At 37.3% G+C, this 27,613-nt stretch overlaps 1 protein-coding gene across 1 annotated transcript in view; it reads left to right on the top strand.

The window, feature by feature from the left end:
* Window positions 1–27,613, top strand: part of GPC6 (glypican 6) — a 763,338-nt gene that overhangs the window by 205,051 nt on the left and 530,674 nt on the right. Inside the window, exon 2 of the mRNA XM_065675796.1 lies at window positions 25,763–25,921. Coding sequence (XP_065531868.1) covers window positions 25,763–25,921 — 159 coding nt within the window. The remainder of the gene's footprint in view (window positions 1–25,762; window positions 25,922–27,613) is intronic.

The following is a 27,613-nucleotide window of genomic DNA, read 5'->3' as shown; positions in this document are numbered from 1 at the left end:
TCCTTTAAGTGGAAAAAAAGCTTTAACAGAGTGTTCTGAGTAATTTGCTGAAGCTGTCAGTCAAGATTGTACAACAGACCAATCATCTTCACTAATTGTTTTCCACTGCTTGAAAAATACATTCTTTGGGAAAAAAAAACATGAAGTCATAATAGTGAAAGATACATCCGGCACCTTGGGAAATCATTTCTTCTGTAAAAAAGTTGAAAATGAAGGACCTGTTTCTTCACAATTAGTAAACAGTTTTTGTGTGCTGTTTTAGCTGAGCTTCTTTTTAAGTTTAAAGTAATTGGATCTTATCAAGGAAACAGTCCAAAAGCTTTAATCAATCTTGTGAAAGGGAAGCCGTATTTCAGTAGTATGATGCTTGGATTTCACGTAGACTGACAAAGCCCACTGACAGTTAACAGCTGATAAGTTGAAGAGCAGGTATCATTCAACTTTCACATAAATACTGAAATACTACCAGAGAGTTTTCTTATGAGAAGAGATATTTTCAATAATAAGCTATCAAGTCCTTTTAAATATAAACATATTTAATATCATTCTGTTTGTCTCTCAGGTACTTTTGAGTCTTCAATGCTATTACTCAATCTTTTTGCTAGCCAAAATGCTGTAACTTAAATTGACTTTTGACAGTATAAGTACAGAAAAAGAATTGCTAATGTGCTTGAGTTCTTCATGGAATTGTATTTTATTATTTCAGTAGCATGTTAGAAACATAAGATTTTTTTCAGTGTGCTTATTATTGCCCTAATTAGGCCTAGAAATTTCTAATGGCAGAAATGATAAATTGATGATACAGTAAAATTATTACCCTCTGGAAGCAGTATTTGATGGACAGTTTTGCTTCACTTTTCTTTCTGCTTCTACTAGAAAACCTAATCAGGATGCCTTAAAACCCATAATAATAGAACTCCCAGAAACTTATATATGAACTCGTAGTTAGCTTAAGTCCCTGAAATCAGAACTGAGATTTACTATACAGTTTAAAGATGCCATGAAGTTTGAACACTGTTAGCTCAATCTCTGACTCCCCACCCCTCCCCCTCCAAAACATAAGGTTCCTCCTGTGTTTGTAAATATCAGTGTGACTGGTAATGATATTCCATAGATAAAGGCTGGTCTTTTGTGATGGCGAGTAAATGACACAGAAAAGTATTCTTATTAACTGAAATTTTAAAACTTTAAAACACTACTTAAGCTCTGTTTGAGACCAGGCCACAGTATGTGTAGAGCTCACGTTGAAAACTTAGATGAGAATTTCCTGGCTATAAATCAGAACACTAAATCAAGTTGCTTTTCTGTTGGTGAAGAACATACACATCACAAGTCATGAGCAATCCATGTAAAAATGTGTTTGAGCCTGCCTGTGTTTGTGACACCTCCCTGACCTCTTCAACACACAAGTGATGTGTGTTTTAAGCACATTAACAGCAGCAAACCCAGACACTTTCAGCTTCATGTATTTCTTAGGAGCAGAGATCAGAGTTAAAGGCTTTCAACTAAACTTTAGTTGTCCTGTTCCTGGAGAAATGCTGTAAGCACAAATGAAGCATATTGGAGAAGTATTAGCTGTTCACAGGTCCAACTAATAAATAGGGAATAATCTCTTTTAAAGATGGACACTGATTCTGCAACACCATTTTAAGGACATCAGAACAGATAATGGTATTTTTGACAATGCTACTTCTTTGTTTTAACTTCTGGTGGCTGCTCAGCTGCCATTCAAGAAAGGCTGTTTATTTTCTTAATTTGTAACTATTACTGTGTCCTACAGGATTCAGAAAGTACTTCCCTGACTTGATAACTTGCATCTTTCAATATAATGAAAACAAGAAAAGTTGAACACACCTGCTATTTGCAGGCTTAGTTTCTCTGGGGTTAGGAATGCTATTAAATATGTATTTTGATAAAAACTGAGTACTTAGATGAACTAACCTCATCTGGTATGGCATTTCTGATGTTCTGAGGAAGAGTCTATGTACATGTCCTTGTCAGAAAAATGTATTTAATGATTCACAATGAAACAGAAAATAATCTGAAGAATCTCTTTAAGTGTAGATGAAGCTTAGTATGATAATCTTATATATATATTGCACACCCTTAGCACAGACCATGAAGGAAAGCATTGCTCAGATGTAGTTCTGAGAAGGTAATTTTTAATTTGTCCTTTTTCTACATGTGCTTAGAACTGGGTCAGAAAAAATCCCCACAAATATTTCACAATTATCTTTTTTGTTGTAATGCCCCCATATGAAACTAACACCAGTGTTTAATGGCGAGTTCTATTTAAAATACACAGTCAAACAAATGTGAAATAGAAGGTTCAAATCCTGAGCATACAGAACATTCTCTTTTACCTGAAAAATCAAAGCACAAACCTGGTAGATGTAAAAAAGTGCTTTTGATATGTATGCCACATAAAAGACACATTTTTTCTTAGTTAACTTTTTTAAGACAGTGTAGATGCATGCTTAATAAATAGGTAATTTCATAGTGCAGAGACAGCATTAAATATGCAGGATCCCAGAGGTTGCTGGGATAAGAGCAATTTTTTCATTCCCCAAGCTAATAACCAGTGCCACTTGATGACATACGTAGTAAAAGGTGTAAAATCCCAGTTTATTATATTGTCCATATAATATATTATTGTCCAAAGTACTTTTTTTCCTCACCCACTGGAGTGTTAGGTTTATCTTTTATTCAACACAGACACATTTGGGAGTCTGTTTTTTTTGATTTTTTTTTTCTGCTTTTATATCTCAAAATCTGTTTGGGGCTTTTTGGGTTTGTTTTTTGGGGTTTTTTTGGGGGTTTTTTTGTTTGTTTTTTTGCGTTTTATGATTTGTAACTAATAATAATCAGGAACAACACTGTTACACAATACCTTTGGCTAATAAGGTATGGTATTTTATTTCTCAGCACACAGAGGAGAAGAAGGTTTTAGAAGCTAACTGATGGTTATATAAAAGTTGTTTCAAAATGTCTGTATGGACTTCGATTTTTAAATATTGTTGCAGTAACCTTGCTATTTCCCAGACTTTCTGGTGACAAGTCCTCTAAACATTCAGAAATCAATTGTGCAATCAATCAGTCATAAATTTTCAAATCATTTTATCAAAAAAAAAGGTTCTCCAGCATTTTGCAGGAAGCAGGGCTATGAAGCTGCATCATCAATACTCAAATGAAAGTCTTGAACCATAAAACCAGAGCTCTGCCGACTTAGGATAGGACAAATTTGAAGATAAGAGCATTTAATTTTCAGTTACTGGGTGCATACTGCTTCTGCATTGATCTAGCGTAATATATAAGAAAGTACAGTTTTATTGATATATTTAGATAGTTTTGTCAGTGAGATGTACTAGCAAGCTATCAACAAGTTGTTAGAATTTTAACGTACCATCATGTATATGATTTTAAGCCAGAGCTTACAAAAAGAAAAAAAAAGGTGAAGTTGTTAAAATTTGAAAGACAAGCAAGAATAAATTAATTAAGATTACAAAATATGAAGCTTTTCAAATTGTTCTTGACAGTTTAAGTTACCGCGTAAGTCTTAATATTGATGTTGGATTCAGTGACAAAGTACCACTGACTTTAACAGAAGCAAACTTAGATTTGCATCTGTAAAGGAAATAATGGTTAATTAGAATAAATAAAAAAAAATACCCAGAAGAGATCTGTGTCTTGTAGTAAGCAGAAAAGCTTTTCCTGGGGGGGAAAAAAAAAAAATAATAAAAAATCAAGGCAAATATAGTTAGTTGGTTTTGGGTTTTTAATGTAAAAACAGAGAGGTATCCTGGGAAACAAAAGAATGGCAAATGATCAGAAAATAGAGGCAACCCAAAGAGAAAATTGTAGCACCTTTAAAACAAAGAGAAAAGTATCATTCATAGTGCTAGTTTGAATAGGTTCCTTTAAAAACATCTGTGGCAGATCATAGTATTGCTGTCTTAAAATTGCCTGGTAAGAAATGTCTCAGTATTTTCCCTTTAAAGACTCTGACTTGTGAAAGGTTGGATTAATATTGAAAGCTACAAGAAATATTTTGAACTGTGCATTCTTTATGAGTGTTTTCACAATATGTATATGTAAGGATGGTGGTCACAGGCAGTAATGATTTCACAATTTGACATCTGCAACTTGTAGTTACTATTACAAATATGTAGTGTGGTAGAATCCAGTTACAACTGGGAGGGAGTAGTGTGGTACATTAGTGAAATAGTGGTATTGTTGTCTGTAATTAAACATATGTGGTCGAACAGTGTATGAGGGTTGCAAAGCTTTTCCTTCTGCTTTCTAGTGAAGGGTAAACAGATACAGCTACAGATTTAGGCATACTGTAGAATGAATATAAGAAGTACTGTTTAATACTGCTTTTAACTATCTTAATGAACATATTCACCTGGCTTAACTAACATAACAAAATAAATAAAACCATTTAAATTAATTATAGCGAAGCTCATAGAAGATGAGTAAAGGAAAAATATTTTTCTTGATTTCTTTATGTCTATCTAAATATAGTTTCCCACCAAACCTCAAGAGGATTTGTTTATGTTGCCATTGGATTAGTGCTTAGTAACTGGCATCTGCCTTAAAATTATTTCTTTGGGAGGAATGACTCTTTTTTTTTTTTTATAATTTTTTCCCATATGTCCTTATTTCTTTTCAGCATTTTTATTTTTACAATTTATCCTATATTGTCAAAACAGTGAATACATCCTTCTGGACCAAAATCTAAACATGTCGATACAGTTCTATTTATTGACACATACGTATTTTTCTTATGGTCTTGTCTCTTCTTTTTTAACATCTACTGAATAAATGAATAAATAGAGCTTTGGCCGTCGCTGTTTCTTCCTATAGTCTTAGATTACAAGCCAGCTATGCACCAGTGTGCCTAGGAAACTGATACCACTGATAGAACTTTCTGTCCGGAGAATATCGAGGTTTGTATGTAAACACATATGAACTGAAACAAGAGCATATCTAGGTTTCTCCCAGCTTCCAATTCTTTGCATTTGCAGTGCAAATTTACTCACATTAATGCTGGGCATTCATAATGCTGTATTCTTACAATGCCAATATAAATAAATATGCAAACAATCAAATAAATGTTCTTATTTCTGTGTAACTAGCTGCAAGTCTATTTTTCGGCTAAGCTTTATATCAAGATTAACACATTTAATTTACAAATGAGTGTCAGAAAAACAAATGAAAAAAATGTTGCCTAACATTGAGATTTGTTACAAAACTGGTTGTCAAAATGAGAACCGAAATGCTTTTTTTCTCTGTAGTCACTGAGGCAAAATTTAGCAGTTAGACAGTAACTAGTGATCTAGCAGGATTCCCAAAGCAGCAAGGGAATGTTGAGGATGCTTTGGGAGCTTCCTAAACTGCAGGGGGTTCCAGAAAGTATTGTAGCAGTTATACTTGGGGAGATGCTTTTCTTCTTGTTACTAGCGGAAGTTGCACCTATTTGACTGCATGTCAAGAGCATTCACAGAGAAAACATGTAATGGAGCTTGTCCCACATTGCATATGGTCTTAAACCATAGTGAAATGAATTAATATCTTTCTAAAGTGGTATATATTCAAGCTAGGCAGCGTACATTTCTTTTGAATGAAGTTGAATTAATAGTTGCCCCTTAGCTTACAGGTTGGATAGCATGTTTTGCATTTTAAAACTGAAATTCTGATATATTTAGGGGAATTTTTTTCCTCCCGTTCCTTCCTCCCTGCTTGCTTTTAAACTCCTACTTCCGGTAAAGGAATTTGCAGTAAATATGCAGTAAATAAAATTTATTCTAATGCACTGAAATGCCTGAAGGGGACTATATTGGAAAATAAGTTTTCTATTTCTTTCTATTTATTTCTATTATTTCTATTTATTTCTTCTTTTTAATTAAAAATAAATAAATAAATGAAGTTTGTGCCAGTGTTAGCCTGTACTTTCTTGCATTCCTGTCCTTGACATAAATGCTTTAATACAAATCTTTGCACTTTACTCTGCAGAGATATAAGTCCTCACAGATGTAAGTTTATGGTTTAAGACTCTGATTCCAGTAAAACAGCTAATCTTTTGTCTGCACACATTTGAGGATTATCTGTCTAATAAATTGAAATCATACAGCTGTTCTGCTGTGCAGTAAATACAATACTTTGTGTAGACAATACTTGAAAACTTCTTTCCAAGTACTGTGTACTCTTTTTTTTTCAAGGACAGTGAGATGATACAAAAACAAGAGAATAATTTTCAACATCAAAACAAGTTTCTGAATATTTATAAGAGATGTAACATGGGGAGAGGTGAACCCAGTAGACTATCACTTTAATAGACAGCTCATTTTAGTCAAATGTTAAAAAGTTGGAAAAGAATTTTAAATGGTCAGATCTTCCTGTTATTTAAATGTAATACTTAGATTGATCCCATGTGAATATACAAATTGTTGGCTGTTTTCAGAAAGAAAAAGAGAAGCAGAGCACTAGGAGTCAGAAAGGCAGCTTTTCTGAGACATCATAAGAAGAAAAATGCATATGGAAAATATTTGTGCAGAAGAGGTTTCATAAAGTTACAGATTTTAAAAACTGGTAAGAAAAGAAGATTTTCTGGTGAGTTATGCCAATCGTATCTGCAGCCTGTTGTACAGAATTGAACTGAAGACGACAGACACCAGAAAACTCTCTTTTCTTTCTGTTTACATTAAATGTTACTCATTAAAGCATCAATGTACTGAGAAGAAAATATATTTTTATTTTCTCTAATTAATCCTTGCTGAAACTGAAAAGCTTCTTAATTTATTTTGTGAGTGAAGAATCCTAGGTAAATTTGTCCCCTGAAGGCATCTACAATAACATAATACACTCAGCATGTAAATCTTCGCATCTTGGTAAGGCACTATCCTTATCATGGTTTGACAATGAAAACTCTTGTCTTCATTTTAATTTCTTAGAGGTATTAGATTATTATCATGGAAAAAAAAAACATTTTTGCTTGCAGCAGTATTTAAGTGTATTATTGTAAAATACTGTATGAAGAACTGTAGTTATTTTTGTAAAGGCCTAGTTGCCTTAGCTGTAGTGTAACAGCTGGGTTGCTTGGGTTTGCGTTTGTTGGTTTGGGTTTTTTTTTTGTCAAGTTTCTTACTAAAACTGAGCTTTAATTCATATTTTTAAAATCTCAGGCTGCTGCTGTTAGATAATTTATAATTTTAAAATAATGCTTGTCTTTGAACCTAACCTCTGTAGTAAATTTCAGTGAGACCAAACAGTCGGTTCTGAGAACTGAAGGTGTATATATATATATGACCTTATAAATAAGGAAAACTGTATATATGGAGACCTTATATGTATCATATACCTAAAGTTGTATGTGTTTGGTTTTGTTATTACAGTACACTGACAAATAGCAATAGTTATAAGTGCAACTTTAACGCAGAAACATCAGTTAGTAAAATAAAACCATCTGAATGAGATTGTTTAAATTGAGATTGTTTAAACTAATTCAAGAAGTCTGGAATGCTACAAATTACATCTAGTAAAATAGCACTGCATTTTCTACTTTTCAGCATTTCAAGAAAAGACTAAACTTCATATGAAGAGTTATCTGCTAGCTCTTCCTCAATGACTTCACTCTTTCACACTCCATATGCTTGATTTGTCACTCATACCCCGTTACTTGAGCTCCTTGCTGTTACCCTCTTTTGGATGGGTTTTGGCATGAAAAAATATGCTAATCAACATAACCTCCTCAAAGTTACTGTGGAAACAAGGTTTCTGTGAAAATATACCAAGGTATTGCATTTACAGCAAAGCTGTACAACATTGAGCAAAATCTTGACAGCAGAACAGAATTACCAGCTGCAGCATATGTTTTGCAGAGTGGACCTTCAGGAAGGATGACTGCTACTTACTGGAGATGAGCAGCTGTAAAGCTTCCCCTATATCCAAACCATCCAGCCTGACACTGGTTCTTGCTTTCTTAAGAACCATTTTTGAATTAAGAAGATGTAGAAGACCTGGAGATGTTTTCTGCTTGCATGCCTGGCTTAACCAGAAAACTGATGACAAAAGGGGCTGATTTTCAGCCCCAAAGCATGTGGCATAGTCAGTCTCATACCGACATTACTGTACATCTTCTAGAGCAGAAGTTGCCTACCTGATCCTACACTTGATACTGTTCAACCTTGACTCTGCTGTGATCCCATAATAGGGTGATGCTGTGGCATTATTGGTGCATTTATTCAGGTGATATTTTTGGTGCATTTATTCAATATAGAGTATCTGAAATAGTGTTTTGTCCTGTCTAAACAATTAGGGTGATTTGCTTTTATATTCTACTTTAGTTGAGAGTTTATGAAAACTAAAAAAGCAATGACATAGTTCTTTCTGCACAAATCTTACACTGTTTATACCCCCGATTATTAATATACTTTGTCTGTCTCTCTCATTCCCCTTTCAGACCCCCTTTCCTTCTCATATTTCATAAGCTTTAGGCCTTTGTTTGACAATTTAATTACACTGTCTGAAATCAAACTGAGACTATCTAAGGGTTGTGGTCTGATCCTTGGTCACATTTGAGCCTCATAGTTATGCAAACTTATGCTTTGAATAAGTAAGTAGGGAAAATATGGCAAGCTTGACTAAATTTTCTTGAGGTTTGTGGCTTCATTCAAATTTGGAAAAGGGCAACTTAGGCAGATCAAAACCGAAGATGATATTAGCTCGACTCCATGAAACAAAAATAAATAAATAAATCAATTTGTGCAGCTCTGAACATCAGAATTAAAGTGCAGAAATGATCCTGTAATGCTATGGGAGCATTTAATAAGGTAGGATATAGTCAGTCAGAGACAACATGGTTCCATGTGTTTCTTTGATCAGTCACACTTTCACTAGTATAGACATTGCTCACTGTATTAGGTTTACTTTTAATCTAATTAATCTGTTTTGATGCTACACCCTCTTGTAAAGGAAATTCTGCAACATTCAGAAATTTGGTTTTCTCATAACTGACACAATTTCAGTTTGATCATTTTGTATTTTGAATGTGTCTTGTTAAACAAGTTTTTGGATGGTGTCTTGTCTCTGAATGATGCATCAAATTAGCATTAAATCACTGCTTGCCGCTTCTCTTTTCAAAGTCTGTCCTGCAGCTTGACATGAAGTATGCAGTATCTGCCTTTACAAATGAGGGGGAAAGAAGAGGACAATGCAGGTGCTCAGTTTGATGTTTTCTTACCTATCTTAGGTGTCATCAATGCATTAAGGTTGTCTCAGCTGAATTTATCACCAGATTATGATTAAGTAGCCATTTAATTGTGACCACACATTTATAAGTTACAATAAGGAAAGGCTAAAGCAAGAACTGATAATGTGATGCATGAGTCATACTAGTTAACTGTATCGTGAATAAAACTTTACCTACAAGCCAGTAGGTTTTATTCATTTTAGATCCTGTTTGGCCAAACCTAAGGAGAACAGAGGCTTGGCTTTTTGCATGGAACGCATGATTATCCCCAGAGCTTCCTCTATTCTAGAGAGCTAAAAAAGGAAAATCAATAATTCAATAATCAATAAATGATCAATAATAATTAAATTAAATTTAAAACCTGAAGATCAATAAAAGTTATGTACTCCGGCAGCTTGTATTGCTGAATTTTATTTCTGGCATTATTTATGGATGAGTAACTTCAGGTGTTTAAGTCATCCCACCATAGCTTAGTGGAGCTATCAAGTGCAGAAGCTATTGTGGAATTTTTATTATTATCATTATCATCATCATCGTCATCATTTCGCAGTTTCTTTTGAACGTTGTGGGGAGCTTTTTGTATTTTAGGAAGGCATGTTGTCCTGAGGTAGTTATTTTATGAGTTGTCAGGTGAGTTATTAAAGGACACGAGAAATCACCTAGATGGCTAGTTTATGACTTATTTTTAATAGGGTTTATGTAAAGTTTTAGAACTTTGTTGAGAGACTATGCAGTTAATTTTGGATGGTAACTCCATTAAGATGCAGTTTTAGCTTTAGATACTTTGTAACTATATTGTAAGAAGGCTAAACCTACTCAGCCATAAGGGATTGATTTTAAAAAGCAGGCTGTCCAAGTGGAAGGGGATTGAGAGTATTCCTAAAGTGATGTTAAAAGAATGCAAGTAGTAATCTGATTCTCCCTTTAGGACATTAATCTTTTAACAGTAGTATCAGCTAAAATTGCCTTTGATAATTCAGTCGCTCGGGAAGTGAATTTGCATTTGGCAGAAAATAGTTGGAAACATCTGCAACAAGTGCTGAAAACTGCTCTTGTGCTGAATGGATGTAGAAAATAGCCATAAAGTTTCAGAGAATATTCATTAAACACAGTACTCATTAAGCAATTTGTGAACTCCACTAAATTAGTTACACTGCTTAGAAGTCACCTTGAAATACAGACTTTTTCCTGAGAAAACAGTACACAAGGAAAAATGTTAGCAAAATGCTTTTGTATTTTTTATTTAATCAAAATGGACAGGATTTGCTTTTCCTTTTTCTTTTTTTTCTATGCATAGCTTTTAGTGAAGTTAATAGCACCTGCACTATATTGTTCCTCATTATAAACATATAAATCTCTTTCAAAGGCATAGAATGCTGTGAGAGCTATTAACCAGTAGTATATTGTATTTATTAGGATCATGAAACCCTAATTCGTAATTTAGAAAGGCGCCAACTCAGTGAAGAGATTATTTCCTGTCAGGTGTGTATATTTTGTATATGTTTTTTCATAAACCATTCTGACTTGTTTTGTTGATGACTGAATCTTGGCTTTTATGTAACGTGATTTATTGCCTTGTCTCAAAAACCCACTATAAGCAGACCAAACTTGATATTTTTCATCACAGAGGCAGCCAAATTTCATTTTTTCTGAGAATGCCTTTCAACAGTTTCACAAGAAGAAAGTGTATTTTTTCATGCCATGCATTTAATTACATGTATATGTATATGTATAAATGTTTGTAATTTATGCATATTTCTTTACTGATTATTTTAATCACCAGCCCAGAGTGAAGTTACATCTCCTGATATAGAATCATAGAATCACAGAATCAAGTAGGCTGGAAAAGAACTTCAAGAGATGCTGTCTGAACACGAGGAAAGTTTTTCACAGTGGGAACAATCAGCCGTTGCAATAGTCTCACCAGGGAAGTGGTGGATTCACCAATTCACTTTTCATATTCAGCTGGACAGCGTGCTGGGTCATCTTGTCTGGGTCATGCTTTGCCTTGAAATGTTAGACTAGATGATCTTCAGGCCCCTTCCAACCTGGTATTCTATGAGTCTGTGATCATCAAGTCAAACTGTTACCCCTGGGCTGCCAAGTCTACCACTAAACCATATCAGCCTCATGTACATGGTTTTTGAACACTTCAAGGGACGGTGGTTCCACCGCTTCCCTGGGAAGCCTGTTCCAGTACCTCTCCTTATTGCCCATAAATTGAACCAAGAAAGACTACATAGGCTCTGTCACATCCAAGAAATGTGCCACAGTTGTGCAGTAACTTAAAAGTCATACAGAAATGCTTACAAGGATGCTGGAGAGGGACTCTTCATTAGGGACTGCAGTGACAGGACAAGGGTAACGGGTTCAAACTTAAAACGGGAAGTTTAGGTTAGATATAAGGAAGAAGTTCTTTAAGGTGAGGGTAGTGAAGCACTGGAACAGCTTGCCAAAGGACGTTGTGAATGCTTTATCCCTGGCAGTGTTCAAGGCCAGGTTGGATGGAGTCTTGGGTGACATAGTTTGGTGTGAGGTGTCCTTGCCCATGGCAGGGGAATTGGAACTAGATGATCTTAAGGTCCTTTCCAACCCTAACTATTTTGTGATTCTATGATTCTGTGATTAAATAGAAGGGCTGTTCCTGTAATAGTCAGTGGAGACCTTCCTTCAGATGCTTTACAGTTTACCAGATAACTTTATTTTTTTCCTCTGAAATAACAGACATTGCCTTTACTTGTCAAGGAGACAGGTACTCTGAAAAGGCTAAAAAAGACAATTAAATGTTGCTTACACGTATAATTTACTAGATGTATTCCTTAGCTGAAACTTGACAGTCATATTTTATAGGTGTATTTGTACATGGCTATACAAGGAAAATAAAATATGACCTCTTTTTGATAGTCAGTAAAGGCAGTGATAAAGAAAAGCATAATGTGAATTTTATTAGGACATTTTCTATTGAATATAATTTTATTGACAGTAAAAGTTAATACTGTTGAACGAATATATCAACATTACTAGAATTTAGCAATTACTAGTAACTCCTGTTTAAAGAAGAACATCAGGGGTATTGCCTAGTGCTGTTTTTTCCTCAAGTTTTCTTGCCAAGGTGAAAAAGGAAAAATATTGTATGCAAGATATTTTAGTCATGCATTGGCAAAACACAGCACCAGAAAGTACCATGAAATATTTACTATAGCTGCTGTCAAGCCCAGAGTTGAATTACATAATTAATCCAGAAAAAGGAAAAAAAAATCCCCAAATGTTACTCTCTCCTAAATATATGCAATTCATATTAGAATTATGTCCATATTGACCTAGCTCTTATTTTATTCTTGCTGTTTGCTAAATGTCTATAGGTAACCATAGTTGTTCCCTGTTATAGGTGTAAAGGATCACCTCTTAAACTCAGAAAGCACTTCTACTTTTGGATGGGGACAGTAGTGCACTACACAGGCCCCTTGGTAGTGAGGGCTACACAGCTCCCTCTGAGAACAGCCTTGCAATAGAAGAAGGAATGGAGGGCAGGAAGACAAGGCAAAATTCAACCTGTTCAACCAGAAGCACCTATTGAAGCTGACAGGCACTTCCGCAGGGAATAAGAAATCCTTAGACTGAGACCTTCAGAGATAATAATACTTGGAAGCTTTATAGCAGCATCTATAATGCAGACTTGCACATTTTTTTTTTTTATGATAAAGTTTTCTGTTTGTTTTCTTTACAGTATTTGGGGTAAGGTGAGCAAAGTCATTTGAGGTTTGTACAGACATGCCCAGTGATTTCTTTAAATTTCCACCTGTCATTACTGTGATATATCTTACTGTGGCTTCATCCACACGGTAGAGGCCAGGGAATGCCTTAGTCCGAGTAGCTTCTGAGAGAAGGAAGCAGGAGAGAAATGTGTTCAATGGCCTCTGAATTTAGACAGATGCCTTATAGTCTTCCTTCTACTAAAGAGAAGCACAAACAACTATGACATAGTCTTTGTCTATTTTTTCCTAGTTGCACCTGCTATAGATTTGCAGAGATTTTCCTCCATGAGACAAGGATTCTCTTTGGAAAATACCTGTCCATTTATGTCAGCTGAAGTACACAGAATAAACAGGAATAAAGAGTGCCTTGCCTTCTTTATAGGAAATAGCCCTAATGAAGAAGTATTGCGTAGCTTCTTCAAGAAAAATACAGTGCCTATCAGACCCAGCATATGATGTTTCAGTAAATAAATTTAAAAAAAATGTTAGTTGTTGTTTAGGGGTTCTTTTTTCCAAAGCTTGGGCCATAAGCTAACCACAGGTTAACCAGAGATCACTGCTGTAAGCAGCCAGTCAAAAACTGTGACTGTACTGGACAAATGTGCCAAAAAAGGCGTATTAAAGAAGGCAACGGTAATTCTTTAAAGGATTGATAGAACCTGTCTAGCTTATTACTATATCCTTCTATGCTTAAATGTTTTGATTAAGTCTGTAAAAAGGCACAGAAGCCTTTTGTTTCTGCAGGCAAAAATGTCCGTTCAAAAGTATAGCTACTTAAGAGAAGACTTCAGACATGGATTTCCTTTCAAGCTGATCTTTAATCAGAAAGGTCAAGCATTTAACATTAGAACACTTGAAGGGCAAGAAACTCGGTTACATTCAGTTATTGATTTTGAAGACCCTGACCCTTGACAGGTGTCACAGGCCATAGAGAGCATTAACAAAAGTACAGTAATAAAAAGAGCTAAAAAACTGATTGGGTCTAAATCCAATTAAGAAAGAAAAAGGAAAAAAAGAAAAAAAAACAACACAAACAGAAAACCCCATTATGTAGGACTAGCAGTAGATTCAGATCTCAAGCACTATTGGAAATAGTGAAAATCTACAATTGCTGTGTCTAAGCTACTGTTCTCTTCTCTAAAAAGCTTTCCTTTTGGCAGCCATTACTGTGCCTGACTGATATTATGGAAGCATAGTTTCTGTTAATTAGAGTGAGCTAAAAGTTTTCAGTGCAAACAGTGTTCTGTTAGAAAATATTGACTTAAAGAAATATATTAAGTAGGTCTTTCTGTTAGACTGCAGGACTGCCTACATTCCAAAGCTTTCAGCATCAGCAATGCAGCACACACCTGGCCTGTATCATCCTTCCAGCCAGGAGACCTCGTAAAGTCTGGGTCACTGTGATGCCTTCTCTGGCATGCTCTTGAGTCCAGAGAACTTTGACCTCTGAAGGACCCTACTCTAATTGATTGTTCAAATCATAGAATCAGAGTTTTGTCTAGGTTGGAAAAGACTTTTAAGCACATCAAGACCAACTGTTAACCTACCACTGCCAGGTCCACCACTAAACCATGTCCCTAGGTGCCACATATACATATCTTTTAAATATCCCCAGGGACGGTGATTCCACCACTTCCCTGGACAGCCTGTTCCAATGCTTGACAGCCCTTTAGGGGAAGAATTTTTTCCTAATACCCAGTCTGAACCTCCCCTGGCACAACTTGAGGCTGTTACCTCTTATCCTATCACTTGTTACTTGGGAGAAGAGACCAACCCCCACCTCACTGCAGCCTCCTTTCAGGTAGTTGCAGAAAGCAATAAAGTCCCCCCTGAGACTCCTTTCCTCTGGGCTAAATGGCCCAGTTCCTTCATTAGCTCTTCACAGGTCTAAACCACCTCACTCTAAGCACCTCCAGGCTTCTAGGGACACACACCGGCAGCCTCCGTTTTCACAGGGATGCCTGTGAGTCCAACTTTCCTGAGAGATGGTAGTACTGAACAGCTAGCCCAGGCTATAAGATATCTAGCAGCTGGTTATTGAAACTGAAAATCTAAAAGCAGCAATGAACAAAGGATTTCAAGAATGACAGTGTGCATTGCTGAACTCTGAGATTCTTAAAGACATGCCATTTAATAAAAATGTTTCAGAATTTACTGCTTATTCATCGAAAGTTTGCCTGTCCATAGTATTCATAGAATCACAGAATAGTTAGGGTTGGAAAGGACCTCAAGATCATGTAGTTCCAACCCCCCTGCCATGGACAGGGACACCTCACACTAAACCATCCCACACAAGGCTTCATCCAATCTGGCCTTGAACACCCCCAAGTCCTTCTTCGCAGGGCTGCTCTTAATCTCTTCTCTGCCCAACCTGTAGCTGTGCCTGGGATTGCTCCGACCCAGGTGTAGGACCTTGCACTTGTCGTGGTTGAACTTCATAAGGTTGGCATCAGCCCACCTCAGAAGCGTGTCAAGGTCCCTCTGGATGGCATCCCTTCCCTCCAGCGTATCAACCGAACCACACAGCTTGATGTCATTGGCAAACTTGCTGAGGGCGCACTCAATCCCACTGTCCATGTCAGCGATGAAGATGTTAAACAAGACCGGTCCCAACACCAATCCCTGAGGGACACCACTCGTTACTGGTCTCCAGCCGGACATTGAGCCATTGACCACAACTCTTCGTGTGCGGCCATCCAGCCAGTTCTTTATCCACCGAGTGGTCCATCCATCAAATTGATGTCTCTCCAATTTAGAGAGAAGGATGTTGTGTGGGACAGTGTCAAACGCTTTGCACAAGTCCAGGTAGATGACATCAACTGCTTTACCGTTATCCATCAATTCTGTAGCCCCATCATAGAAGGCCACCAAGTTGGTCAGGCAGGATTTCCCCTTAGTGAAGCCATGCTGGGTGTCACCAAGCACCTTGTTGTTTTTCATGTGCCTTAGCATGCCTTCCAGGAGAATGTGCCCCAAGATTTTACCAGGCACAGAGGTGAGACTGACTGGTCTGTAATTCCCTGGGTCATCCATTTTCCCCTTCTTGAAAATGGGGGTTATATTTCCCTTTTTCCAGTCGTCGGGAACTTCACCTGACTGCCATGATTTTTCAAATACGATGGCCAGTGGCTTAGCAACTTCATTCGCCAGCTCCTTCAGGACCCGCGGATGGATTCCATCAGGTCCCACGGACTTGTGTGCGTCCAGATTTTGAAGATGATCTCGAGCCAGATCCTCTCCTACAGTGGGCCCCAGGTCTCATTCTCACAGTCCCTGCATTTACCTTCTAAGACCTGGGTGGTGCAGTCAGAGCCTTTGCCAGTGAAGACCAAGGCAAAGAGAAGCTTTAGATTCATATTGATAGTTAGAAGCCTTGTAATTCAGAATATTTTTATTCATAATTTAATGCATGGGGTTTTCAGTTCAGTGAAGTTCTAATTTGTCATATAGGTGAATCAAAACTGTCTAAAACTAGTCAAAATCAATAGAAAAAAAAAATCATGCGCAAGAGAATTTTCCACTGGCACATTTTCAGTGGCATTCTTTTTCTGTCTGTGTCAGCTGATGTGCCCTTTGGCTGAAGGAGAGTCATTCCAGCAGTGTGAATTTTACTAGGAGTGGGCAGAGAAAGGTGAGATTTCCTTAACTGCATGAGATTTACTGCGGGAAGTCACAGAACATTCTTTAGTGCACCTTTATGAAAGAACTAAATACGTATTTCTCTAGTTCTGAGGCCCTCTCACCTGAAGGAGATTCCACTGGCAATGAGCAGCATGCAGAAAAAAGGCGCTTCCTTACTGTGCTCTCTTCTCATGCTTGTCCCATTAGGAGAAGCATCTGGGGAAGCTTTTCCCTATCCTCTGGGAGTCAACAATGTAACACCAATTGGATCTGTAAAACTGGACCAAGGGCACACAAACTTGCAATAAACTTGGCTCACAAACTGTAGAACTCTTGCAGCAGGGTAACAAGACATGTTTTGCATGTTTTGGACTCTTGTGCATTAAGTGATTCCATTTGTGGCCATATTCTTCAAATGCTTCTTGGGTGGCGGAGTGGGGGTGGAAGGAAGTCTTTTTTCCTCCTTGTAAAGTCACACAGACTTGGAGAAAGTGCTTTGCTTTCTGCCTTATGATTTGTGACACAGTAAGGTTAATACTTAGGAGCTGACAGAGGCAGTTTGCTCTTTACACTGGTTGTTTCCAAATAAAAATTAAAGGACAAATGCCAGCATTTCTGGCCCTGAAATTTCATGAGTAGACCTTGAATCAGTACAATAACAGAACTCTGAGATCTTTGTCAGTTGTAGCCTCCCTTTCTGAACCCTCTTTTCCTTAAGTGACTATGAAAGAGATTAGGCTGGCAAGTATCTCTATAACGAGCTTTTGCAGAAGTACCAAAATCTTACCACTGCCATACCCATTAGAGCCTTTGACTTCAGACCATGTCCTGGGTTCAGCAGTAGCAGTCAGTTTTTCTCCTTCTTAGTAGCTGGTGCAGTGCTGTGTTTTGACTTCCAGCCTGGGAACAGAGCTGATAACACAAATGTTTTCAGCTGTTGCTAAGTAATGTTTATCCTGACTAAGGACTTTGTGAGTCTCATGCTCTGCCAGGGACGAGGGGAGGCCGGGAGGAAGCAGAGACAGGACACCTGACCCAAATTAGCCAAAGAGGTATTCCATACCGCAGCACGTCATGCCCAGGGAGGTAACTGGGAGTTACCCGTAAGGGCACAGGCTCTCTTCGGGGGGCTCGAACTCATTCAGTGGTCATATCGTATTCTCTTCTCTTGTTATTTTCTCTTATCATTATTATCACTGGTGGTAGCAGCAGTGGTTTGTGTTATACCTTAGTTACTGGGCTGTTCTTATCTGAACCTGTGGTAGTTACATTCTCTCGATTCTCCTCCCCATCCCTCTGGGAGCTGGGGCGGGGGGTGGGGAAATAAAGAAAGAGGGAGAAAAGGTTGGGGGGGAGTGAGTGGACTAGCTGTGTGGCTCAATTTGAACCACGACAGACCAACACAACATACATTGTGGTTGTCTTTGTGAATTGTTTCTATGATTGGCATTGCAGGAAATCGTGAAATTTTCAGACAATGGGAAGGTAGATTCGTGTTTAACGGTAGCATGTAGAGGTTTCCTTGGACTGACAGAAGCCACGTGAATAAGGAAAGAGCACTTTGATTAAAGACTTGTAAACAGTTGTTGCTTAGTTATATATGTTAGAAATACGGATTTTGTACATGACAATATAGTGATCAGCAGGGCATCTGCATAGCTTTAAAATATACTTGACAGTGCAATCAAATGGCATGACAATAACTCATGCAGCCTTAACTTTTGATGCCTGTGTATTAGTAATGGTGTAACTACGTCAAGGACTTGTTTTGGCGGTACAGCATACCCAGTTAGCCTCAGGGAACTAACTGCAATCTGTCCTACTGTGATTGTATTTCTTTGGATACATGAACAAAGTGGTGTAAATCTGTCTGATACATCATGTGCTTTAGATTTCAGTTTTATGCAACAAATATTGATTAAAATCTGTATGAGTTTATGTGTGCATACCATCTTACCCTGTTATCTTAGTAATAAAATTGTTCTGAGAGCAGCTGAAATACAAAACCTCGCTGCATCATGTTTTATCATCATTGTAAAGCAATGTGCTGCTTGTATGCTACTTCACACTATAATGCCGTATGAGATATTTCTGCTATTATAGTAGGGGATATAATAAACCGCCAAAATCAATTGAGGGGGAGGGGAGGTTGGCTGCCGCTTTCAGGAGGAAACATGCTTTGAAATCAGAAAATTGCAGCCATGTAGAGAGCAAGATGTTGGAACTATGAAGTGCTGAATCACAGCCTTACCGTTTGCTTTTCATGAGGCACTGAGCACAACTCCAGTAATACACCCCCCAAGAGGCAACTAAAGATTCTTCTCACAAACTGTCCTATCAAAAACTAATTGTCCGACTGTATGCTAGGACAATAAAGTGAACCAGAGTGTCAGAGTACTGGTACTGCTTCTAGTAGCTTAGTTAGGAAGACCCTAGGGACTTCATCTCTTTCTTTAGCATGTTTATAATCCTAGTCTTGGAACAGGTTTGCCTTGGCCTCTGCTTCTGTAACTTATTACTGAGGGCTTCCCAAGGACAACAGGGTCAGGACTTTTGTAAATGAATGTTCCCTGTGGGACCTGTAATGAAGAGACTTAACAAATTACCAGTCTGTTTGGAAGGCATTCATTTTTTAATTGACCTCAAAGCACTCAAGGAACAAAAGGAATCTGGGCAAAGATGATTCGGGTCCAAGGCAAACAAATGAGTCATTTTCTTTTATGGGGTAGTTGTGCAGGTTTTTTCAAGTCTACTGGACATACAAGTTTTTCAAGTTCGGTATTCCATTGAATAAAATTAGGAGCCTTGTGTCTGATGACATGATCTGTATGATACAGACAGCTTTCCATTCCTTCCTTCAGCTGACATTTTCTGTGCAAATATTGCTCTTGTCATCACTTATCAGGCCAATATTACATTGGAATTAATTTAAAACATAATCTGTTGCCTTTTAGTTTGAGTAGGAAAGATCAATTCTGCGACTTGAATGTCAGGTGCAATTTTACAGAGGATGCTTGCAGGGCTGTTATACCCCACAGAGAAGATAATTACAAAGTCAGAAGGAGCCTTAGGACTTTCTGGTTAGGGAACAGGTTTTGTACAACAAAATGATGTTTTAATTTTCACTATCTGAATATTGGCTGAAATGATGTAACTCTTATTTCTAATTTAGTTCTAACTGCTAAATAAGTTAATACAGAAAACACGATACTGCTTAAAGATGATTGTGAGTCAGATTTTTCTGTAGCACTGTTTTCTCTTTACATATGTGAGTGATAGAATGGTATAAGTGTATTGGAGGAGAATAGCTTTTGATAATAGAAAATTGATAATGTCATCATGAATAGTTCTCCCACACTCCTCGTTTCACCAGTAGAGCACTTCAGTCGAAAACTTCAGAAAGCAGGTATTCAGAAGCATCATTGCCAGTACAGAAAAAGATCCAAATCTCAAAACAGTGGGCAAGGGTTAAAGCTGAACGAGTTGTTTTAGCTCTCTTCATAATTTTTTAAAAATAATTTAAGATAATAAAAATAAATACAGAAAATGGTGTGGGAAATGTTAATTTAGTAACAAAACTCCATCTTTTCCAGTCCTTTATAATTCTCAAGGGTAGGAAGCTCTGAAGTGTGTGATTGCAGAACCATAGAACAGCCCAGGTTGGAAGTCACCCTGACAGATCATCTGGTCCAAGACATTGTGGGAAAGGGAGCATAGATGAGATTGTCCAGCAGCCTATCCTGTCACATCTTGAAAACCTCCAGCAGTGGGGACTCCACCACATCCCAGGGGAGGTTGTTCCAGTGATTGGTAGTTCTCACTATAAAAAATTTCTTTCTTATGTCAAGATGAAACTTCTCCTGGTGCAATTTGTACCGTTGCCCTTTGTCTTCTCCATGTTACTCCTTGTGAAGAAAGAACCACAGTCTTCTTTGTAGCTGCCCTTTAAGTGCTGAAATACTGTGACGATGTCCCCCCCAACCTTCTTCAGGGAGAAGGGACCAAAGTCCTTCAGTCTGTCCTCAAAGGACAGGTTCTCCAGCCTGTTGATCATCTTCATGTTCCCTCCTTTGGAACCTCTCCAGTCTGTCTGCATCTTCCTTAAACTGGGAAGACTATAACAGGACGCAGTGTTCCAGGTGCAGCCTGATAAGCACTGAATAAAATGGGATCATATCTCTGTTGCTTCTTGTAATGCCCCTGCGGATCGAATCAGTATCTGATTTGCCTTTGCTCCTGCCATAGGGCACTGCTCCTGTTCAGCTGCTTGTTCACCAGGAGCCCAGGTCCTTTTCAGCAGGACTGCTCCCCAGCTGTACAGACCTGGCCTGTACTGGGCTCTTTGGTTGCGAGACTGTTAAACTTCATATGTAATAAACTTTGTAGTTAAAAAATTGCACTGCTTTCTCCGCAAATGGTTGAATATGAGCAGGTCTGAAGCAGGCATTTGTAATTTTAAAGAGTATGGTTAATGACAATGCCCAATTACATTATTCTAATCTGCAAGATGAAGGATACAGAACTATCTTCTTTTAGGCTCTGTTGAGGCATGAGAGTTGACCATGTTTGAAAGCACACCTTGAATTTCCCCCCTTTAATTTATTAACATTTATTCATTGTTGGATTTCTGAAGCAGTGTTGATAACTATGTTTCTATTCTCATCAGTCATACAGTTAGTCCTACCATTCTGTCAACAGAACAATATAAGGGTTTTTAATTCATGGTTAGGATAGAAACGATAAAATATTGATTGCCTCAGAAAGAATTGTTTTGGAGATTACTAAACTTGCAACTTGACCCCTAAAAAAAATCCTGGCTGATGTGAAATATTTTATGGGACCATACTTCCAGTTCTAATAATGTAACCAATGCTTATATCGAGTGTTCAGGAAATCTGGCAGTGAAATTGTCAAGAGTAATGTTATGTTCCATAGGGTTTACTGCTCCTTCAGACTGTATCTTCTGCAAGTAGTTACCATGCTCAGATCAGTTCTGGCATTTTGATACACAGTAGAAGCATTTTTTCAGCTTGAGAGTTTTAAGTTGCAATTTCTTAAAGACTTATGAGGTTTGTAACATGTTATGGGGACACTGAACTGCAATATGTCTGAATATAAAACAAGTGCTTTATAAATTGTTTTATCACACTTGAAAGTGACATGCTAACAGGATTGCCAAATTCAACTGCAAAACTTGCCAATTTGGATCATGTGAAGGCAGGTGTGAGATTACAGCTGTAATAAAACAGAAATTGAGTACTGGTAGCTGAATTTGTAGTAGGCAATTGATGTGATTTATATAACATGAGCCACATGAGGAGGGATATGTAGGTCAGCATCTTCAGCTGGAAAGGATGGTTAGATGAGTTGTGGTAGGTCACTGGGAACTGCTGAGTTAATACTTGTTTAGTCTGGCAAAATGATGGTGCAGCATAACTGCATTCTATCAAACTTATCTGCGGGAGACACCATTTCTAACAAGGAAAAACTAGTCAGTTATATCCAGTGCCACTTGTGCCATAAAAATCTTCACTAAAATTAATATAAGAGCATAGACCATATAGAGTTTCCCAGGGTAGGAATTCGTACATTAATTGTGAGCACGTTTTCAGTTTGCAAAATACTTAAGGTGTATAAATACACAAATCAGTATTAAATTCCTTTTAGAGTAATAGAACAATATATTACAAAATGCAAATGGCAAATGATCCTGTTCAGGGAAATAGAGGAAGCACAATCAAATATAGCCTGCAGAGTTATTTCTAATCCAAGCAGTCTGTTATATCACAGATTTGCACAAAAGAAGCAAAAAAAAAAAAAAAAAAATCCAAAACAAAGCACATTCCCCTTAAATTAAAAAAAAAAAAAAAGAAGACGAAAAGAAAAAGGAACAAACTAACTGGTAATCGTCACTTTATAAAAAAAGAAATTCATGTTAAACATACAGAAATTGCTATTTGTCTGAGAATTTCCATCCACTGTTCCCAGGCAAGGGTCCAAGATTTTGTCCAAGTTGTGAACGTTTGGAGGCTGCAGCCAGTCATGATCAGTACAAACATGCAAGGGCTTATGAGCCACAATTTCTGAAGACTTCATCTTTGCAAGATGTACTTGAACCTCTTAAGCCTATAAATACTCCACTGACATGGAGCAGTGGAAGATGCTTTTGCTTTATCTGTAATCTGACCTGAGCAAGAAAGAGGAAGAGGAAAAGAATTTTAAAGCATATTGACATTATTAGTTCTTGCTAACAAAATTCAGGGGTATATGACAGGGAAGGAGAAGAAAACTAGAAATGTTGTTTTAGAAAAGGTTGATTATAGTTTAGCAAAGTTTTTGTGATGAATGGTGGTGGTTAGTATAGATGATTTAGGAGGATACATTGTTAGGAAAGGGAAAGGAAAGGAAAGGAAAGGAAAGGAAAGGAAAGGAAAGGAAAGGAAAGGAAAGGAAAGGAAAGGAAAGGAAAGGAAAGGAAAGGAAAGGAAAGGAAAGGAAAGGAAAGGAAAGGAAAGGAAAAAGGAAAGGGGTAGTATACGAAGTGTGAGCATTTCTGATAAATGTGAGGTTCATATGTCATCAGTCAAGAGCCTCCAGAATGAATGAATGAAGATTCCAATGAATTAAAAAGAAGAAATTTAATGGAAATACAAGTATAAGAAATAAGTACAGCAGGAATGAGTTTGTAACAGCCAAGGTAGGAAGTTGATTTTGTAGCAAAGAGAAGTAAGACTGCAAATAAATAAGCAAGAATAAATAAATAATGCTACAGAAATGACTGCAATATGTTTAATATGATTTATTTTTTTTATAATTGTCAGCGTATCGTAATAGCTTAAAATTTTAGACCCATGGCTATTACTAAGCACAGTGCCTTAATTATTAGCATTATTACAGTTGATAGTTTGGCCATTATGAAAAACACAGAGCCAGATAGAAGAGAAAAAAAACCTGAAATTAACAGGAAACTGAATTTTATAAAAATTCTTGACTTCAGCAGCACTGCAGGACATTATCATTACAGAAAAACTACCACCAGGGCTGGAACTGGGATAGGAGGTCTACCCAGTGCTTTCCAGTGAGGAAACCCCCCTGGGTTTTTTGAGGAAGGGGTTACAGGTGTTATGGATGATTTTTTGTTTGTTTACTTGTTTAACCAAGCACATGGCAGTGCTTCTAATGACGTAGTTTTTCAGCTTTCCTTGTCTTTCTGACAGCTAATAAAAACTCAGAGCACTGCTGTTACTAAAAGAATTTATATTGTGTCTTATTATGATGCCCCCACAGTCAGATGTTACCTGTTGAATAGTTTCAGTTTACTGTGACAGCGACGTAGAGAGTAAGGCAACCATTATTTTGCCACTATCATTTATGTTTGACGGCAGCTGGCTCACCAGTTGCTGTATGTGTTGTTTATGGCTTACATGTATGATTTTGAGAATGGGAAGGAAGTAATTTACTGTGTTGAAGGGTGTAGTAAACATGGGAAACAATCCTTACAATATTCTGGCGGTCATCTCTTTTGATGTTTATACAGTGTTTTATATCATGGTGCTTTTGGACATGACGGGGACATGTATGTAGGTAGTACTGTTGAACAGTAACTGATAATAAGGAAATGAGCCTTCCTGAAGATGTATAGCTGGGAGCTTTTAAAAAAGTCTTGAGACTGCTAAAAGAAATCTCATGGCACTATAGTTAATGTATTATGAATTCTTGCAGAAAAAACAGATTAAGATGGGGTGATGGGTCAGGGTTGAGGAATGACTAAATTTCAAATTAAAAGACCTGATTCAAAACTGAAATAGAAACTGGAATAAGGTGAGGACAAACTCAATACAATGTTTATTCTAAGCATATGGAAACCTCTTTTTGATGCTGTCTTCAAAATGATGCAGCAACTAAATGTATTATACTCCTGGGAAGCATAAATCTTAGGGCCTGATTCTTCTCACTACGTATTAAGAATGGTGAAAGTAGCCTTAAAGTAGGTATAAATTGCATTTAAATCTTCTTTATGCCTCAGCAGTGATAGAGTCTCAATATAAATGAGAATCAGGTCCCTGATATTTATTTAACCCTTAGGCTTTGTATATCATTTTATTTTCACCTTTAAGGGATTTTAAATCGGGATTTTTAATCAGTATTTGGTGTACAGTAAGCTAAATGTTTTCATCGCCTTACAAGTAACTCTAATCATAGAGGCAGATCATTCTTTTTATTTCTCAAGAGGGAATGGTAGAATTTTCTGCCTTTGTAGAAACTGAGCTAAATGTTTCTGACACCCATAGTACAGTGTCAATTGGAAATTCACATTTCATGTAATAACAGACAATTTTAATTTCATGAGCTAAAGGATTGGTTTCCACTTGCAGATTGTACCAAAGAAAACAATATTGTCAGAAGAACTGGCACAGTGCTTCCAGTGATAAATCTATTGAATTAAATAAGAGGCTTTCATTACCTTTTACATTGCATTTCCATATAACATAAGCATTAATTAAATTCTTCATTGCTTTCTCCTATTCAGCAGAGCATTTGCTCTGTCTGACAAGAAATGTTGCCTATGAAAATGTGGCATCCAAACACAGTCATCAAAATACACTTACTCAAGCAGAAGGGAAGGAAGGGTAGAAGGGGAGAATGCTCAGATACATTTGGGCAAGTGGGACCTATCTTTTTCAGCTTTTGACATCAAGACAGCTTTGGTGACTTGTAACAGGTCATCTCACTAGGTATTTGTCCAGGCATTTCAAATATAAACAGAAAGGAAGCAATTGTCTTAAAATCTTTAGGTATATGCCTGTTTATGAGGAAGGCTTCTTCAGTGTGAGGAATCGCTTTTGGCATGAGAGAGTTGTACCTTCTAAAGTACCAAAATGAGTCTCCAAAGTATGTCTTCCCTCCTGTGTATGGAATGCCCAACTATAGCAAAGTGGTAGATACAGATTCAAAGTGTTTTCCCAATCAAGTGGTTAGAGATTCAAAGTGTTTTCCCAATCAAGTGGTCAAGCCTTAAAGAGCTCTTCAAGTACCCCACCTCCCTTAACTGAAGAGACTTCATGTATGTTTGGTACCAACACACTTCTATATGTATCCAGATATTTTAAACTTTTGTTTTTTCTTGTCATTCCAGGGGAACATTTGAGAATCTGCCCTCAGGAATATACATGTTGCACCTCAGAAATGGAAGACAAGTTAAGCCAACAGAGCAAACTGGAGTTTGAAAATTTAGTGGATGAGACAAGTCACTTTGTACGCACCACTTTTGTATCCCGGCACAAGAAGTTTGATGGTAGGCTGGTGGATGTCATTTACTTATTTTCAAGGTTATGGGACTTAAAAGTCAGTAATCAATAATAAATTCCAGTGTTCTTTTCTTTACAATTAGGTATCACATTTGCAGTTGTCAGTTTGGCTAAGATAAAGGTTAACTTACAGCTGGTCTGCTTATCAGCCTTGTGAGTATTGCCTTTAATTACAATGACATCAAGAATCAGGCTGTTAAGCGCTTGCAGGCTTGGCTAATGTTGAAAAAAAGAGATTAGATATGCATAGAGGGGTTTATAATTTTTGTCTCCTAGTTTCAAATGCAAAGTTTAGGTTTGCAATTATGTTCACTGTTGCAAGATGAACTATGATCTCCCCTGATTTTTGTACTTGCAAAGCAGGTTTTTTTGTAGCCTGCCTTTTTGTAGCCTTGAGGCAGTAGTTTTTTCCTGCATTATTTTCTTGTGGTGTACAGAGTCTCTTAGAGGGCTTCTGGCTTCCATACACTAAGGCCTCAGTTGCATTTGAGAGGGGTTGTCATGCAAACCACTTAAGCAGTATGGAACACATCTTTTATACCTAGAAAGAATTGACAAGGACAGTTTGAGGTTTTTATTTGTTTCTAATCAGTACTCCCGTCTTTCTGGTCCTCATCCTTTGTAAGATCTTTGTAACATCAAGGATTCAGTGTCTCAGTTTACTAAATGTTTGTCTTTAATAATGAACACTAAGCAGCTTTTATGGTTGTGCCTGTATTTACAAGTCATACTTTATTTAGCTTTTCTCATAAACTGCAGATTAGCAAAGAGTAAAAGAGCTTCAGAATATTCTGTCATGGTTTTATCTAAATATGAAATCTGTGTTTGCGTAGAAAGTGCCCCCTGAGCATTTCTGCATATGCATAAGCTCAAAAGGGTCTGACACTAAGAGGTGTAAATCGACATTGCAAAGAGCTTTGCATGCAGGTAGAAATTCTGCAAACAGGTATGGTAAAGATGGCTAACCCCAGTAACGGGCATGTGCACACATATAGGAGAATGGAGGAAAGTTATCCCTGAAGTTGGAAGATTACTTCGAAATTCTGAGGTTGCCTTCAGAAAAAAGTGAAGATGTCTTTAACTCCTTAGGGTAATTCTGTATCATCCTCTCTATCCGATTAAAGACTTCTTTTTGCTAATATTGTCTCAAGATGACACAAAAGGGAAGATGAATTATAAAAGGAGAGAATGGAAAATGAGGATGAGCTGGACAAAAGTTCCCAGCAGCAGATCAGATGCTAATATAATATAGAAAGTGTCCTAAGTGTCCTTAGTCCTTGGGAAGGCTGTGGTGTGGATGACTGCTGTTCTCTGCACTGTGATGGCTTCCCTTTTTGATGTGAAATTGGAACTTTTTATGTAGTGGATTTTCAAAATTTTACTTGTCTTTGAAGGGCCTAAAAAAAGAACCCAAAAGTTGTGTGCAGTATTATGAGTATGCACACAGAGCAGACATTTCAAAATGTCTATACATAGAGGTCTTTCCTCTTTTGGAGAAGGAAACCAAGAACAGCAGTGTAGTTTACTGCAAACACTGGGGTCATTGACCAGAGCTCAGATGGCACCTCACTAAATCTTTGGCAACTTGTGGCCTTTTTATATTGAAATGAACTTAAGCACATTATGGTTTTTTGAGTAACCTGAAATTCTGTATCTTAATACTGCTGAGAAGGTACGTA

Source organism: Lathamus discolor, chromosome 4 (genome assembly GCF_037157495.1).
Source record: "Lathamus discolor isolate bLatDis1 chromosome 4, bLatDis1.hap1, whole genome shotgun sequence".
Lineage (NCBI taxonomy): Eukaryota > Metazoa > Chordata > Aves > Psittaciformes > Psittacidae > Lathamus > Lathamus discolor.
Note: the sequence above shows the minus strand (reverse complement) of the source record. Positions and strands in the feature narration are given on the sequence as shown.